Source organism: Lepidochelys kempii, chromosome 1 (assembly GCF_965140285.1).
Source record: "Lepidochelys kempii isolate rLepKem1 chromosome 1, rLepKem1.hap1, whole genome shotgun sequence".
In the NCBI taxonomy this organism is placed as follows: Eukaryota; Metazoa; Chordata; order Testudines; family Cheloniidae; genus Lepidochelys; species Lepidochelys kempii.
In genome coordinates this window covers 226,983,166-226,999,768 of record NC_136380.1, presented here as the reverse complement: position 1 = coordinate 226,999,768, position 16,603 = coordinate 226,983,166, and the positions used below count along the sequence as shown (strand labels likewise).

Genomic DNA, 16,603 nt, shown 5'->3' with positions numbered 1-16,603 from the left:
GTTGACTCCAACCAACTAACCTTTTTTAAAACGTTGTTATTATCTATACTTTGTGCTAACTGGTATTTGAAATAGTGTGAATTAACTTGTTAGGTAATGCATTTTTAAACTCTCTCTCATTTTCCTAATCTACACAAGTTTCACAGTGTACTTGTTTGTGGTGACCAGTCCTTTAGTCTTGTTCCTTTTCTGGGATCTGCTACTTCTGGTCAGTCTCCTGACAGTGGTGATCTGCAGAGGCAATTCTATCTGTAATTGGAGTTCTCCAAAATGTTGCCGGGGCAGATGTATGTGTGATGGGGTGTACAAACCTCATACTGGGCAACAAGGTGTTATGGGATTATTTTGGGCTCAGTCAGCCCTGCCCTGCCACACCTGCAGCAAATGCTCCATCTGCTGGAGGAATTAAAAGGCAGGGAATTACAGTAGCTCATTTGGGTGGCCAGCTGGAGGTGAGCAGACCTGCAGCCGGCAGCTCTAGGAGCACAGAGCAGAGGGAAGCCTGAAAGCTCTGATACAGCTGCCCAAAGGTGTCCTCTGTGAGGGAAGGGAAGACCCACCCCAGAGACAACCAGGGAGGAAAGTATCCTGGGGACCGTGGACATTGGTAACTCCCTCTTATTACTTTTGGTTTGGATTTCTCTGCCAGGGGAAGGCCTTAGACTAAGCTGACCCCGGGGGGGAGGTGAGTGGGATGAGAGGAAGGGGCCCAGGGAGGATAGCTTTAAGCAGCCCTGTTTGCCAGACTACTGGTAGCCTAAAAGGCTGTGGGGTGGAGCAGGAGGGCTTGGGATCTCCTCCGCACAACCTCCTTGAATGTCAGGGGTTGCAGCTGTGACCACTAAGCCACGCTCCCCAACCAGACCCCGAGTGAGGACCATTGCAGTATTGTCACCCACTTCATAGCCTTTGGCTGACATTTTGAAGCATAAGAAGGAACTGAGTGCTTTCAGGGCTGAATGTTGTTGAAATGTATATAGTCTGGCCCTGAATGTGTGGAACTGCAGTTGAGCTTGTACAAAGCCCTACTGGTTGCTGCCTTCAGGATCTTTCCAGGACATGTGGTGCTGAAGGACATACTTATGCTTCAAAGAGTGTGGATCTGCATGGGCAATAGGTCTGCAGTTGCAGGTTAGTAACCTAACTTTCCTTGGTTCAATTTGACGAATGGCGTTAACAGAATTATACGATCTTTATTACTTTTCTTTGCTAAAGCCCAGCTGTACAATAAAAGCTCTTGTTTTCCAGCAGTATTTTCTATCTTGGTCCTCTGTCTGAAAAGAGCATTTGCTATCTAGTGTGAGGGCTTAAACATTTATTTGATAGCTAGGGCTTAAAATACCTGTATTGCAATGTGTTAGTGGAGGGAGGTTGCCTGGAGCTCTCAATCCAGGCTCCCTGATGCCTTCTCTTGGGGGAATTAAAAGTTCTGCACACAATATTTTAAAATTCTGCATATTTTATTTGTCAAAATAATACAATATTATCACGCCCATTTCAATTCTTGTAGTAATTTTTTTCAAAATATCAGTCAGTAATTGTCTGTAACAATACAGACAAAAAAGATTCAGGAAATGTTTTTTGACAAATAGATTTCTTACGAGATACATTAATACAGATCTCTGAGTAATAATTCATTTAAACTACAATACAGAAACGTGTTTCCTGCACCCCTTAGAAGCAGTGCAAAGGCTTGAGAGAGTCAGGGGTAACGGGAGCTGAGAGAGAGGGAAGTAATTACTGGAAAGGAGCCCGTGTGTGAATTTCAAGGGTTGTTGGGTGTGCGTGGGAGAAGTATGCAACAGGGGTTTTTTTGGAGGGTGGGGAGGGATTGTTAGGGAGCCTCCACCATGTAGACCCTGGTTGACCCCTAGCCTTTCTCATTCAGTCAGGCACATTTTCCCCTGTCCCCATGTGTCCCTGCACCCCCACTCAGCCACCTTCTCCCCCATCCCCATGTGACCCTCCACCCCCCATCAGCCAGTCCCTCCCCCAATGTGTCTCTGCACCTCCCTCCCCTGGTCTCCATGTCGCCTTGTACCCCCAATCAACCACCCCTCCTCCCTGTCCCCATATGGTCCTGCAATCCCTGCCCTGTCCCCATGTGGCCCTGTAATCCCATTCCCATTCAGCCTGCTCCCCCATCTGCACCCCTCAGTAGCTCTTCTGAACCCCTGTCTGTGACCCCCGCCATGTGCCCCATGCTGTCCATCCCCATATCCCGTGCCTCATGCGTGCTGTGAGGAAGGTAGCTTCTTGCCCTTCCCTGTGTGCAGGTAGGGCTGCTCCTGCCCAGGAGTGGCTACTCTCTGTTCTGGTGCCACCATGGCCCCTAGTAGGCGAAAGGAGTAACTGCAGCATCTTTCCAGCAGAATGTATTTTCTGGCCGGGGGGTGGGGAATTCTGCATGGTACATGAATTCTGGATGTGCTCAGTGGCACAGAATTCCCCGAGGAGTATTAATGCCTAGTGTGTGCTCCCTTGTGGGAGGGCCTGTCTCTGATTTGTTGCCCAGGGGACCAGTGTTCCCTATAATGAGCTTTCCTGTCTGTGGAAAGTTTTAAACCTATAAGCACAGTCTTTTCCACTTCTCCCACTTTTACCTTCTTCTTTTCGTCCTCCTTTATTCACTATGGTGGAATAACTTGCAACTCAATCTTTCAATATGATTTACATCATGGCTTCTCCTCTTCACCTGTTGTCTCCACCCACTCTCCCGTCCACTTGTTCTGGATGAATGGGCCAATAGATATTTCTAGCCCTGTAGAGTATAATTTATTTTGCTGAATATTTTTAATAGTATATTGGTATCACTCATACCCTTAAGTTTAAATCTTGACACTTATACATTAAGCAAGTCAAATATGTATTTTAACACATTTTAAGCAGAAATATTTATTTAATAAAATAAGACTCTTTTTCTCCTGATTATTTCTTGCAACAAACCCTACCTCTCTAAAGTCACCAGGTGGGAACTAGATGGGATTTTCCTTAAAAAGTCAATGCTATTTCTGTATCAGCTGGAGGAAATACTGTTCAGTGATGCAAGTACTCTCTAACTCCACCCATACGATCCTACTACTTTGTAGCACACTCTTTATTCCTCTCTGGGCAGGGGAGAAGAGAAGTCACGAGTAAGAGTTAGTGCTTCAAGTCAGTGCAGAGTACAACGAATGGACTTGCTAGAGTTGTTTTTCCTTTTAAACTCTTCTTTACATGCAAACAGCTCAGAAAGCCATGCCTTAGGCTCTGGAAAATTGAAGCGTCTTTAAGAAATCAGATTGTTTTTCTTCTTCTTTTGGCTTGCAGTAATCAACAGCAGAAAAATGTGTTATGCAGCTGGGAAGCTACTATATGTAGAAGAAACCACCATAGGATGCCATATGAGATTGATTTTAAAATCTTGAACCTGCATACATATGTGTTTTAAAATAATTAGGAAAAAGTAGTACAAAATTACATTATAATTCATCCTGACCAAGACCAATGTGTATTCTAAAAGTTGTTTATTCTATAAATGCTTTGGTGGTTCCATTAGAGATGGGAGTACAGTTCATACAATCACTTTTTGTGTGTGTGTGTGTTGGGGCGGGGAGGGAATATGTCTGTTTTTCAAGTGTGGGGATTGCATTTTTGACGGTGAAGGGCAAAGAACAGAAATTCTCCTTTTTTTTTAAATGGAAAGGCGTAGTGCACTTCTTGGCCTCTCTGGAAAAAAATATGTGAAAGTGTGGTCAGCTGTCTGGCACTGAAAGTAAGGATTTTTTGAACATCCACTCTCTCTTTTAAACCACAGTTCAATGGTGAGTTTAAAGATTAGGTTGTGGGGCTCCCCTTCCCCATTTTCCTGGAGTTTAGTCCTAGCCCATGGAAATAAGCATGGGCAGAAAGCACTGCTGCTGTGGGCAGGCCTCTAACCCGTTGAGGCAGACTAAGGGAAAGACAGAGCTGTGCAGTAGAGTGCTGAATCTAGTGCCTTATATAGTATGCATGTAGTATATAAATCCAGAAAATTTTACCATTCCTGTCTTTTTTTTTGTGAACTGGCAGTTAGTCTCTTCTCTGACAAATTAGAGTATTTCTTTCTCTTCCCTCTATTAGGCTTGTACTCTCCAGAGAACAATTTTGTGTCTCATTCCTGGAAAGTTGGCATGCTATCACAGGATGCAGGTTCCAAAGGCAACTGAGGGTTTAAGTGCTACTGACCATTGGAAAACATTTAGTTAGTTGTAGTGCTATAACAGTTACTTATTATTTGCAGTAGTATTGCCCTGGTATTCAAGAGCAATTTTAGAAAACCTTTCTCCAATAAATCAAGGTGCACAGCTGGATCTTGCATTGTCTTGTTTCACTTCTTTTATTGTATCGTTTCTTGTGAAAAGTGAGAGGGGAACATTCCTCTTTCCACAGATATTTGAGTTTCGGATGTGACACCTCGTGGAAATTCTCCAGTTGAGAATAATGTTGTTCCCAACTTGGATGTACTAAGAAGCTCCTTCTGGTTCCTATCAAATTCAAATGTTAAATCAAAAAGCAGTGACCCTAGTCAGTCACTGAGAATATGCAGATTTTTGGTGGTGTTCTAGCACAGTAGGGAAAGAGCAGGCCAGGACTCAAGATATACATACAAACATACAGTTTATGGATAGCAAGAGCCATTGGTCCATCTGATACCTTTATAAGAAGGTTGACCAGGAATTCTTCATTCGATTTTGTAATTTTTTTAAAGTATGCAGAATTTCCATCTTGGCATGAATGAATTTAAGTGTTAGTACTCTCATAATATCTAGTGGCTGTTCCATGTTCTAGTAATTATGTGAGAAGAAATTTGTCGTAATTAGTAGTCTGAACCTTTTCCTTTCTGCTTCTTCCAATGTTGATCATGTTATGCTGCTTCCTTGAGGAGAGAACAGGTCACAAGCCAGATCATTTTGTGTCCTATTTAGGTATCCGAAAACCACTATGAGATGAGTGAAAAATATGGTAGTAAAAGGGGGTGGTGGGGGGAAGATCTCCAGAAGTTTTAGAGTAATTCCACAAATATCTCTTTAAATATGGGGTTTGCGTTTACTTCCCTTAAACCTATACCAGCAACAATTATTTCAGGTACTCATGGTAAATGTGTTTAGGCTAACCTAACAAATTCTTTCCAAAAAATGTCAAGTATAGATAACGGTTTGAGGCCTTCCACTTCTCTTGATGATATTTCTCTGTGTGGGATGTACATGATAACTTTTGAAAACCACATCTGATCAGTTCCAAAATTTCAGTAAATGTTCTGTGCATCAGTTGGCAGAATCCTGCTAATTTTTTAGTGAAAACCTCAAGAAGAAAATGGGAGACATGTAGAGCCCCTCATGTGTGGTTATCAAAGTCCACAGCTTTGACCAGGTCTATAATTGTCTGTAGATTGCAGAACCAATGGATGACAGCCATTAATACATGCCCATATAACACCCTTCTTGTGGTCCCAGAGGAGGATGGAAGAGTGGAGGGGAGGTTAACACATAAGAAGCTGGGGAGGTTAACACATAAGAAGCTGGGGATGGAAGGGAATTGAGAGATGCAAGAAGCCTTTGGTGTGCTTGGGAATTTTGGCCTACTGAAGCAATAAAGTATGCGCCTTTCTAGACACAAAAAGAAAAGGAGGACTTGTGGCACCTTAGAGACTAACCAATTTATTAGAGCATAAGCTTTCGTGAGCTGTAGCTCACGAAAGCTTATGCTCTAATAAATTGGTTAGTCTCTAAGGTGCCACAAGTCCTCCTTTTCTTTTTGCGAATACAGACTAACACGGCTGTTACTCTGAAACCTTTCTAGACACAGGTAGGCTTAGACAGGAGCAGTCACAAGGGAAATTGAGGGGCACAGAGCATGACATGGACAAATAGAGCACCTGGCATGAGGGTGGGGTAGGGGTTCAGGGAGTCCCTGAAATAGAGAGGCCTGGAAGGGTAGTTCATATCGGGGGGAACAGGGGGGAAGTGCAGGAATGCAATGAGCCCCTGATGCGTGTAATGAGCTCAGTCTACAGAAGCGACAAAGCGTGTGACCCTCTCTCCAACTGTAAAGACAAACTCTGTGATTCAGCAGCAGAACCAAAACAAATATAAAAGTTAATCTGAACTTTTGTCTTCTAGACTTAAAAGATTATTCAAGGCGTTATGTTTCTTATGAAGATCCCTCTCTGAGGAACAGATATTATGTGTGCTATTGTGATCTCTGCCTGTGTTACCTCAAAATTATAGTACTGCAAGGTATTGTGTATTGTGTATACAATAGCACACTAATATTTTTCCCCTGTGCTTTTGGTAAGGGAGAAGTACCTTGGTGGGTGGGGTTGAGTATCTGGTCTAGAAGGTTGTGTGAGGAGGGCACATTTATTTAATTTGCCATTAAATAACTTCATTCTGTAAATTGATTTTTTAAAAATAGATTGTATTAGTTTGATGCAAAGCCAACGAATACTTTTGTTCCTCAAATGTCTTTGCGCAAAGGATATAATTTTAAAAGGATTTTGAAAATCCTATTAAGAGTTGCTAGTGAGGCACTATGTTTTTTGGTTTCATTAGTGGTTGGAGATTTAGACTGGACAGAGGAAGAGAATTTATGAACTCCATCTCTTCAAACTTTGGATGGTCTACCCTGTCAGTACAAATGCTACATTTCAAACACATAGTAAACTATGGAAAAAATTACTATTCCATTCCTAAGTATTTTGGTTTGAATTATAATGATACAAATAATGTGATGTATTCTCACTGAAGTCTTCTTTTGAAGATGAAACATTTAATATAGAGTGGTAAGAAGAGGATCGCCATCATTCCATTTTCTGACATGCAAGACATTGCTCTGTAGGGTTGCTAATGAATACAAATTGACTTAAATCTGGAGCACTACATTTTATGATAAAGTTCATTGTTTACACCCAGCTTTGGTTGGACCAAACTCATTGCTCATCTGGCATGTTTAGCATATACTGGGCATAAATGTGGCTTATACCATTTCATCTTGGCTACCTCTCAAACTTAGTTTGGTACAATATATCCCTTGTGCAATTGTAAGAGTTTGAACAGAACATCTCCTATGTTTATCACCTTGTGAGAATTTGAGTTTTTTAGGATATTAGCCAAACACTTAATCTAAAGACAGCCCAGGAAATTGGCATATTTAACACTATTCATTTGTTGCTGTATTCTGTTTATATAACAACTCTAATTTTCACCATTTCCTTTACTAAATTGCAGTGATCACCAGTTTATCCCAGTGGTTCTGCTGTTGGGCTCTGAGCACAATTAAACCTTTCTGAAGCACAGTGCGTGCATCTGAAATGCCTGATATTCAGTTAGCAAGTCATAAACAAACACCTTTTTATTTTACACTGCGTGGCAGGGAGGCTTGTGGGCTCTTTTTTTAAGACTACAATAACAGAAGAGTGGCGAGTCTTTACATCTTAACTTTTCTTTCTTTTTTCCTGTTTCACTACCACCAAAATCTCCAGGCATAGCAGCAGCGTAAAGGCATTTCCGTGTGCCTTTGTGCATGCCTCTCTTCCTCCTCATCCCAGTACCTCTTTCGGTGTTGTGTGCTTCAAGTATGTTAGCACTCCAGTATTTTTATATGTACTCTATATGAGTTAATGGCAATGTGGGAGGACAGGGAAGAGGAGAAAGAACCTAAATGTGGTGGTGGAGATATCTGGGGATATGAATGACAATTTTAACTTTTGGGATCAAGAAAGACAAACAGAACTGCTATGTCCATATTTATAAGCTGAATCCGTAAAACCACTTTCTGAAACATATTCCAGAAAGGTCCAAAATACGGGCTGTGCATCTTTGTACTTTGCTCTTTAGGCCTCTAGTCTCCTAGCAATGTATAGAGGACTAGCATGCATCGAGGGGAGAGTGGACCTGTACAAAGTTGGAATGCTTATACTTTATTGATTAATGCACATTAGGAGTGAGATTTCTTTTCAGCCCTGTAGGGGTTTATCTGCACAGCATGGCAAAGCATGTTAGAGGGGTGTGATTTGTACAGTACACTAACATACTGCTCTAATTGCCCCATTTAGATCCTGCTGGCATGCTCTAAAAGGTACGTAGAGTGTGTTAATTCAGTCAGTCCTGTTTGAAACAGGACTACATCAGTGTGAACTAGATACCTTTTAGAGTATGCCAGCAGGGTCTACACAGAGGAGTTAGACCACAGCATATTAGAGAGCACTACAAATCATAGTCCTCTAGTGTGCTTTGCTGGTGCATTGTGTAGACAGGCCTCAAGTACTAACAGATTTTAAGTATACAACAAAAATCCAAGCAAATTGCCCTGCAGAATTATAAACTGAAAAGCCTACAAGTGTGGATTTAACCTTTAACTGCAGAACTGAAAATCTGAACATAAAACATATTTCCTCGAGTGCAATTTTGTTGTATCCCACTGGTGGAAGAGATTTTCACATGAGGCTAAAACCAACTGTGGGAAGTACATTTTCATAAAAGCAAATTCAGCTACTGTTTTGTGGATTTCTTAATCATCAGAATAAGACAGTCCTATTTTGGTGTATTGTGAGCTATTAAAATGCAAATCCTTTGGTGCTGATGTTGCTATTCAGAAAGTCTGAAAATGGATTTCTTGCTTGTCCATGTGTTTCAGGTTTTGTTGGCTACTTAAATTTCTTGGGAGTTTACAATTTGGGAACCATGTATGGACTGAGGAAAATATACCTCTGTGGTTGACATTCTGGGGTCCAGTCGAGACCAGTGAGGGCCTGTCATGTTTGCCTTGCAACTTGGGATGCCTCACAATGTTTTGCTGCTGTAGTTCCCACATAGGTCATTCACAAATAGCTTGCCAGTATGCAGGTCACACTCTGAGTGACTGTGTATAGCCACAACCCTGGTTCAGCAACTGTGACCCCAACAGGCTGTCAGCAGCACGGTAGCCACACTCTGGGTTCCAGCAGCCTAGGTTACTATTTGCAGGGTGGCCCAACACACTCCTAGTCTTGAATTCCCTCCCCACCCCCACCCCCCACCCCCCGCAAAAAACCCCATGTGTTCTGCACTGTCAAGCCTTCTACTGCACAGTTCAGGTACAGTAGGTCCATCGCTCTTCTAAGGAGATCAGTATACAACAGTTTGCTACCCTAGTTACCCACTCAGTTTACAACACCAGATTCTTTCTGATTAAAGAATAAACAAGTCTAATTACAAAGAGAGGTTTTAAATGAGTACAAGTATAAAGCATTAAAACAGACTACACTGGGTTCAAGGTGAAATTCTTACATGTTCCCAGCAATCAACTTTGACCTAACTAGAGGTGTCAGGTTGTCCTTTGTCTTCGAAAATCTGGTTTTCCCAGACTTGTGTGGTGAACACACTTCAGACCTAATTTCAGCTTTGTAACTTTACATATGATGTTGCTACACACACTTCATCAAGATGTTATTGACCAGCAAGATTTTAGTTTTCAATGATACTTCACAAGACATATTTTGTACAAAGATTATTACAATAGTATGTAGGGTGTGATTACAGAGATGCAGTCAGTCATAGTGGTGTGCATATGCATAATGGGGATTTAGGTGCAAGACTTCAGTTTTGGTCAGTGGGAGTTGTGTACTAAAACCATGTAAATTATTCCATTACTGTGTAGAGATTTACTATAGCCATGCATATGATCAGCACTTATACATAATTGTTAATGCATATTTACAAAATATATCATGATTGTATTATCATAAAAATCTGTCATTTGTTAAACTGCAGCATAGAGTCTTCTGTACATAATACTTCTATCTATTGTGCTTTCTTCTTTTGAGGTCCCAGATTTCTTTACCATCACTTCTGGTCCTGTGTGGTTTTTAAGTGCAGCTACAGCAAAAAGTTTAAGCAATAGATAGCTTTCTTACCGTTACTAGTTGCCTCTGGGGCCATGGAAAGAACTCCCATTGAATATCATGGCACCAGCATGTCATCATGTTGATTGATGAAGACATCAGACCCTCACAATTATGTCATTCTCTGCTATCCCAGGCTAGAAATGTCCCTTGCAGTATTGACTGTGTGGAGCAATAAGGTTCAAGGGCCCGAAAGTCTACTAATTCCAGCTTGCTGTTGAAAAAGTCCTGTGCAAATGGACATTATAAAAAAAAAACCTCCCAACATTTTAAATCTTTTGTTTACCTACAGTGGTACTGTTTTCCTCCATTATATGCACAAATAATAAAAACCATTCCATTATAAAATGTGGCTCTCCCCCCCCTCCCAAAAAAAAAAATCACATTCATCAGTAAATAGAATATGTGCTCACGGGTTGTAAAACCCATAGATGTCATGGGACCTTGTACTCTTTGGTTGCTCCGGATTTGGTTGAGTTTTTGTGTTCCAAACAGACTTTTTATTAAGGCTGGAGCAGTTCCATATGTTTTTCAGGGCACCTATGTATTGAATACACAAGCTGCTGGGGATCACCCCTGCAACTTTTATGTAAAGTGGAGCAGGGAGAGTTGGGAGGAGAGGGAGTTGGCTGCCTTTTTCAATAGTCCATCTTGTGGTCTTCAAGATATCCTGTGTTTGTCATATGACTCAGTCTAATTATTTTGGATTTGTAATCAAGGGTTGAATAAAATGTACTCTATTTACAGTAAGTATATAATGCTGCATGTTTAAATATATATGTAGCATGCTGTCAGTGCTGCTAGAAATTTGATATGAAAATAAACATGTTCAACTAGTGTGTTTGCAGAGCCAAGTAACTTGATAGTGAATATGGTGAATTTATTGAGGTCACCATTTTACCGTATAGTTGGTACACATTACACTGGATGAGTTATTGGTACAGGTAAGGCTTAGAAAGTCAGTTTGGTAATGTGGGCATTAGTACAAAGATAACTGTACCTGTAAGTCACTGCTTGGCAGTTTCCAAAAGTTAGTTTCTAATATTGGTTTAGGATCTTGTTATACAACAGAGATGTTTTCTTGCTAACCTGAGACTAGTAGTTTACTCCTTCACCATGAAAAAATCAGTGTCCCTTTGTTTCTGAGTTGTTAGAATTTTTTAAGAGAAAAAAGAATTAAGTAGCACAATTCTCTTGATTATTTGTTAGGTTTAGAAGCTTAGCTTCTGAGATGAATGGTATAACAATTTTCATTCTTGGCTTTTTGCTGAGGTCTATAAAGACTTGGTTTGATGTTTTATTACTTGAACTATGGTAAGATTTTTCTTTTCTATAACTGGAAAAAGACTTGTCCAGCTTTCCTTCAATTGTTGAGTAAATCTGAGTTGCATTGATGCAGATTGGTCTGTACTTAGTGGAAGATGTATTTAGAACATGAATAATTAGGTGTGTTGACTGTTCGTATCAGTTAGCAGGTAACACTAGTAACATGAAAGGAGCCGTGTACTTTTTAAAATTACAAACATCCAAAAGAGTAATATAAACAGGTATAGAGTAAATGTGAAATAACTACATTTTCACTGTAAAACCAGTAATGCTTTTTTCTTCTATTCTTTAGGTTCTTGATTGTTACAGACCATTTGCTGAAATGTCCAGAGCTGGTAAAAGTCATGTATGCCAAACTGAGCAATCAAGAAAGGTAACCCCAAAAACCAATGTGGCTTTTAGTATTTAGCATTCCATATACAGTATCCTGTTCACATGTTTGAAAAACTGTGTGGTTTCGTAGCTGGCACATCATCTCTAAATACATGTTTCTATGTCAGTAATGGTTTTAAATTGGTTGGTTAACATTACAGCTTAGCCACAACTGGCAGTGATTTATGTAGGGTTGCAGAATCCAGGTTGGCGCCATTACTCAATAAAGAAATACAAAAAAAAAAAAAAAAAAAAATTAAAGGCAAGGTTTCATGCTTGTGCCTTGATATCATAAGAGCACCGCACCCTGCTTCATTTGAAATATGCCCAGCTGTTCATACCACAGTTGTGATAACTAGAAATTAAAAGGAAGTCTGATAGAATGGATTTACTGTAGTTGGTGTGCTTCAGTCTGAACAGTTGAAAATTAGGCGTGTATTTGCTTATGATTACTTAATACTTTTTAAGATCTTCATTGCACATTTGAAAACTTGAGTCTAGAAAAAAAAACAAGCATGTTGCATCTATAAAGACTCTGTTTTTTTACAAGGGGGAAAGTGTAAAATTTACTTAAGGTTAGAATTATTAACTCTTGAGAATCTTGCAATGTAAGCAGGGGAGACGTGGTTTAGAGAGGAGAGCTTGAGCTTCTCATGGTCCTGTGCACTTTACATTGCATGTATTTTGCCCTTATTAAAAGTTGCCACTATCCTTCCCATTACCATTAGTGGGACAGAAGCCACAAGATTGCATGAATTAGGTTGACCACCATCTCCTATCGCTTTTGCAGGTGCAAGATTCTGTAGACGTGGCCACCCGTCTCTTCATTGTTTTCCATGGGACTATTGTTAGGCTGCCCTCAGGGAAGATGGCAGCTCCCTGGGCAGTATGACTTAAAAACTGGACAGAGAACTATGAAAAGGCAGGGAGATGGGGAGAATGGGATGGCTTGAGACCTATAACTGAAAGAGAGCAAAAATATAGGGGCAGGTTTAAGACAGAAGACTATAAGAAGGGCAGGAGACTAGGTGGAGCAGGGATGGTGCCTGGCAGTGGAGTGGCTGACAGAATGGGGAAGACATAGCATCTTATCTCCTACCTCCTCCAGAACCAGGGAGTCCCTACTCAGATAATCAGTGGGGAAGGAAAGTGAGTATTTTAAACCTCAGGCTTTTTTGTGGGGGGGAGAAGGTATAACTAGTGATTTTTATTTATTTATTTATTTATTTTATGGGATTATGTGGTGCTGAGTTAGTGTTAATTTTTAGTTTTAGCAGTGGAAAAGTTTGCTTGATTCGTCAGTTCGTGTAAGGGTGTAGGACTGCCACATTCCATCTGTAGCATGTGACTTGTTATGGTAAGGTGCTATGCTGCTATAGCTGGTCAACCTACCGAATAAACATTTTCAGTGCACTTATTACACCTATTATGAATCACAAGAATTCTGCAAATCAGCAAGCAAAGTTAACAAACTAATTAAAAAAAAGGAAAATTAATCCGTGTGTGCGGATAGTTCATCTGAAAATGGTTAGTTCGTTTTAATTTAAGAGTTCTATATAATGTACTAGTAAATGTGCTGCAAAGTGTTTTGTAAGGTCTTTAATATTATTAAGATCTCAGAACTCTGCTATTGAATCTTATGCCTATAATTCCCTTTATATCATATTTCAGAGTGTATTCTCTGTCACACATGGCCAAAGAGAGAAAAAGTCCAGTGCATGTAAAAATGTTCTGACTGCCATTAGCTGGACAGAAGAGAGGCATTGTAAACCAGAACATAGGGGCATTGTTGTCTCATTGTGAGACAAGTCAGAGAGACTTCACCATAAGGGTGCCACCTTGGGTGTCCATTAAAGCTGACTTTATGGATGAGGACAGAATGGATGCAATATTGAGGTGTCTGGGAGGACAGTTTAAGCTTACAAATACATACAAACTCTCTGTTACCTGTATATTTCACATTAAATATACTTATTTAAAATCTGTTTACAGGAAATTAACTATGTTGATAGCATTTGCTGGTACACAAATTAGTGGTGGCCCTTAAAAACTTGCCCGTTGTCTTAAAGAACTAAAGTTTATGCAATTGGAGAACTGCAGTATTTGCACTAGTCAAGGTATTTTCTGTAATCAGGACCCAATGCACTTGTAATGCTGAGGCACTTGCCAAAGAGTTGCCCTGCTTGCTGTGGAAATGAGCCCCAGAATCTCAAATTTCAATTAAAAAATACATTTCTGCCCTTTATAGCTATGAAGAAAAATCATTCAAATGTTAACTGAGTGTACTCAATATGGTGATGTGTGCCTAAGTCTGCAGATAGCCTGCAACAGTAGCGCTGAGTAGTCTGAACTGCCCATCTATCTCAGTGATATTCTAGGTCTGAAAACTAATGATTACACTTAAATGTTTGTGTTAACCATTTCTCTGTTGATGATTGTAGTTGGATGTTTCTGCAACAATAATATGCTAAAAGATTTTTTTAAGAGTCAGTTGAAACCTGTTGGCATTTTGTCAAATTCCAGAGACTTCCACAGCTACTCTCAAAAATATTTTGCAGAAATTTTAATAGAAATCTTTCTTTAAGACAAGTTAGTGTAGAATGTGCACAACACTAATTAGTTTTATAAACTAATTGCATGTTAGAATTTTTTTTAAACTAAAGTGTACATATTTACCATGTTATCTGTTTTTTAAAGGTAAATCATCTCCTTCATATCGAATCTTTTTATTCCTGTAGAGATCTTCCAGTTTCCCTTTAATCCTTTTTTATTCTTTTCACTCTGTTTTTTGTTTGTTTGTTCTTAAATTAAATCAACCAACCAACCTTCAAGTATTTGAACATAACTTTCAATTATTTGCATCTTGCTGTTTTGGTTTTATTTGAAAGGACACAGAAGCACATCACAGTGAATGGTGCAAACCTTAGTAAAATTATCAGCAGTAAAACAGTTACCAAAGTAGCCAAGTTCTATTCTGAAAAGTTAATTAGTATAAATTGCATCACCCTTATTCAACATACATACGGCTTTGCTGTATTCAGAGTCCTATCTGCTTACTGGTAGTAATAAAAATAAGAGCTTTTTAATTACTTTTTACTCTGATTAGTACTGCAGAGCCAAAATTTCTAAAGGATAGTCAACTGTATTCTACCCCTTTACGTCTTTAGTAAGTTGTGATGTTATAAGTTGTACCAGCCCCTTTAAGATGTAATTTGAAGACATCAGTGTTGGAGAAGTCTAACTGAGGGCTAGCTTACCTTGCAGAACCTTTATTAGTGAAGATGCACGAGAAGGAAAGATCTGAGGTTAAATTCACAGGGCTGGCAGTTAACCTCTTTTTAGTTGTCATCTTTTCTCATATGTTATCTTCTGGTCTTCAAACAACTCCCCAGCCTCACCAAGCTCATCATCATAAGCAAACTCCCCACAAATGAAGACACACCAACTTAAAGTAGCACCAGCCCCTTCCGTAATAGATGCAAAACTTGCAGACATATCTCCACTGCTACGATGATTAATATTCCCCACAACACACTTTTCAAGATCTCTGGGTCCTACATGTACCTGTCACAACAGGTGGTTCACCTCATCCATGCCACTAAGAACTGTGTGGATGAAACAAGACAATCCCTACACTCTTGAATGAATTCACACAGAAACACCTTATCACCTATGGACCAACACTTTTCACAAAACGATCACTTAGTATCTGACCTCTTAGTCCTTGCCCTCAAAGGAAACCTGCACAACACTTTCAAAAGATGAGACTCGGAGCTTAAATTCGTGTCTTTGTTAGATGCTAAAAATCACAGACTCAGTAAAGACACTAGATTTATGGCCCACTGACCATTCTTTGTCCTATGACTGCAGAAGTGTTAACTGCGGGTTTCACCTTGAATTATTTCTGGCAATGTGTGTTAACTCCTTACGCTTAATAATCTGTTCCACCTTGTATTTAGCTGTGGTGCTTTGAATACTTTCCCCAGACCTGAAGAACAGCTCTGTGTAAGCTTGAAAACTGCTTTTACCAGCCAAAGTTGATCCAATAAAAGATATTACCTCACCCATTGTTGGCTCAGCGTCTCTCAATATTTTCTATATCAAATATGCTCCATTTACTTTCATAGAACTCAACAATGCTATTTTTTGAGCGTCTTTCAGAGTAGAATTGACATCATCCATTGAAAAAATGACCAGATTTTAGACTGAGGAGGTTACCGAGTTTAATATCCTCAAGCATATGCATATCTAAGGATTCAAGTCATTCATAGATTTCTTTATAGGCAGAGAGAACTAATACGATCTAAGCACCTGCATAACACATACTATAGAATGTTCACACAGAATTGAACCTAGTAATAGCTATGTTTCAGATTTAACACTGGTGGTTGCTCTCACTTTTAATGCTATCGTTCGTTTACAAACTCTAGAAGGCAGCACTGTTACATTGATTGTTGCTAACTCTTTATGGTAGCAGTTGCATAATGTCCTTGCCAGTAAGGTGAAATCAGGAAGAACTGGGTAAAATTTGTATTGGAAAAGGTTCAAATTAAAAAGGTTCAAATGGCATCAAACAGAGAAGTTAGATAAAAAACATAAAATAGTCTTTCTGGAAGGATACAATGATAACACGTAGTAATCACAACAAGCAAGAGTCAAAGCAAGCTGCTCCATGAGACACAGAGGCACAGTCACTCCACCCTGTTTTGGGTTGGCCTTTTCCAGAATGACACTGATTGCACACTTCCACACACAATCCCCTGGCCTTCAAGCAAGATCAGGAACCATTCTCCGTGCCCCACCCTATTCTTAAACGCATAGTTTATGATTCCAACACAGTCCTCAATATATCACAGCTGAGAAGTGAGCCACAAGAATGATTCCAGGTCTGGAAAACCTGCCTTACAGTGAGAGATTTAAGAAGCTCAGTCTATTTAGCTTATCTAAGAGAAGTTCAGAAGTGTCACTTGATTACTTTCCTAAGTACCTACATGAGAAGACGTC

The 16,603-nt window shown here is 39.9% G+C and overlaps 1 protein-coding gene across 11 annotated transcripts in view; it reads left to right on the top strand.

Moving 5' to 3' along the window:
• ATXN10 (ataxin 10) overlaps positions 1–16,603 on the top strand; it is a 338,097-nt gene that overhangs the window by 67,125 nt on the left and 254,369 nt on the right. For all 11 annotated transcript variants that reach the window (XR_012155466.2, XR_012155465.1, XR_012155473.2 and 8 more), the window contains one exon: positions 11,520–11,600. Coding sequence is in view for 6 of the 11 variants with exons in the window: in XM_073315943.2 (XP_073172044.1) it covers positions 11,520–11,600 (81 nt within the window). In the remaining 5 variants the exon portion in view is untranslated. The remainder of the gene's footprint in view (positions 1–11,519; positions 11,601–16,603) is intronic.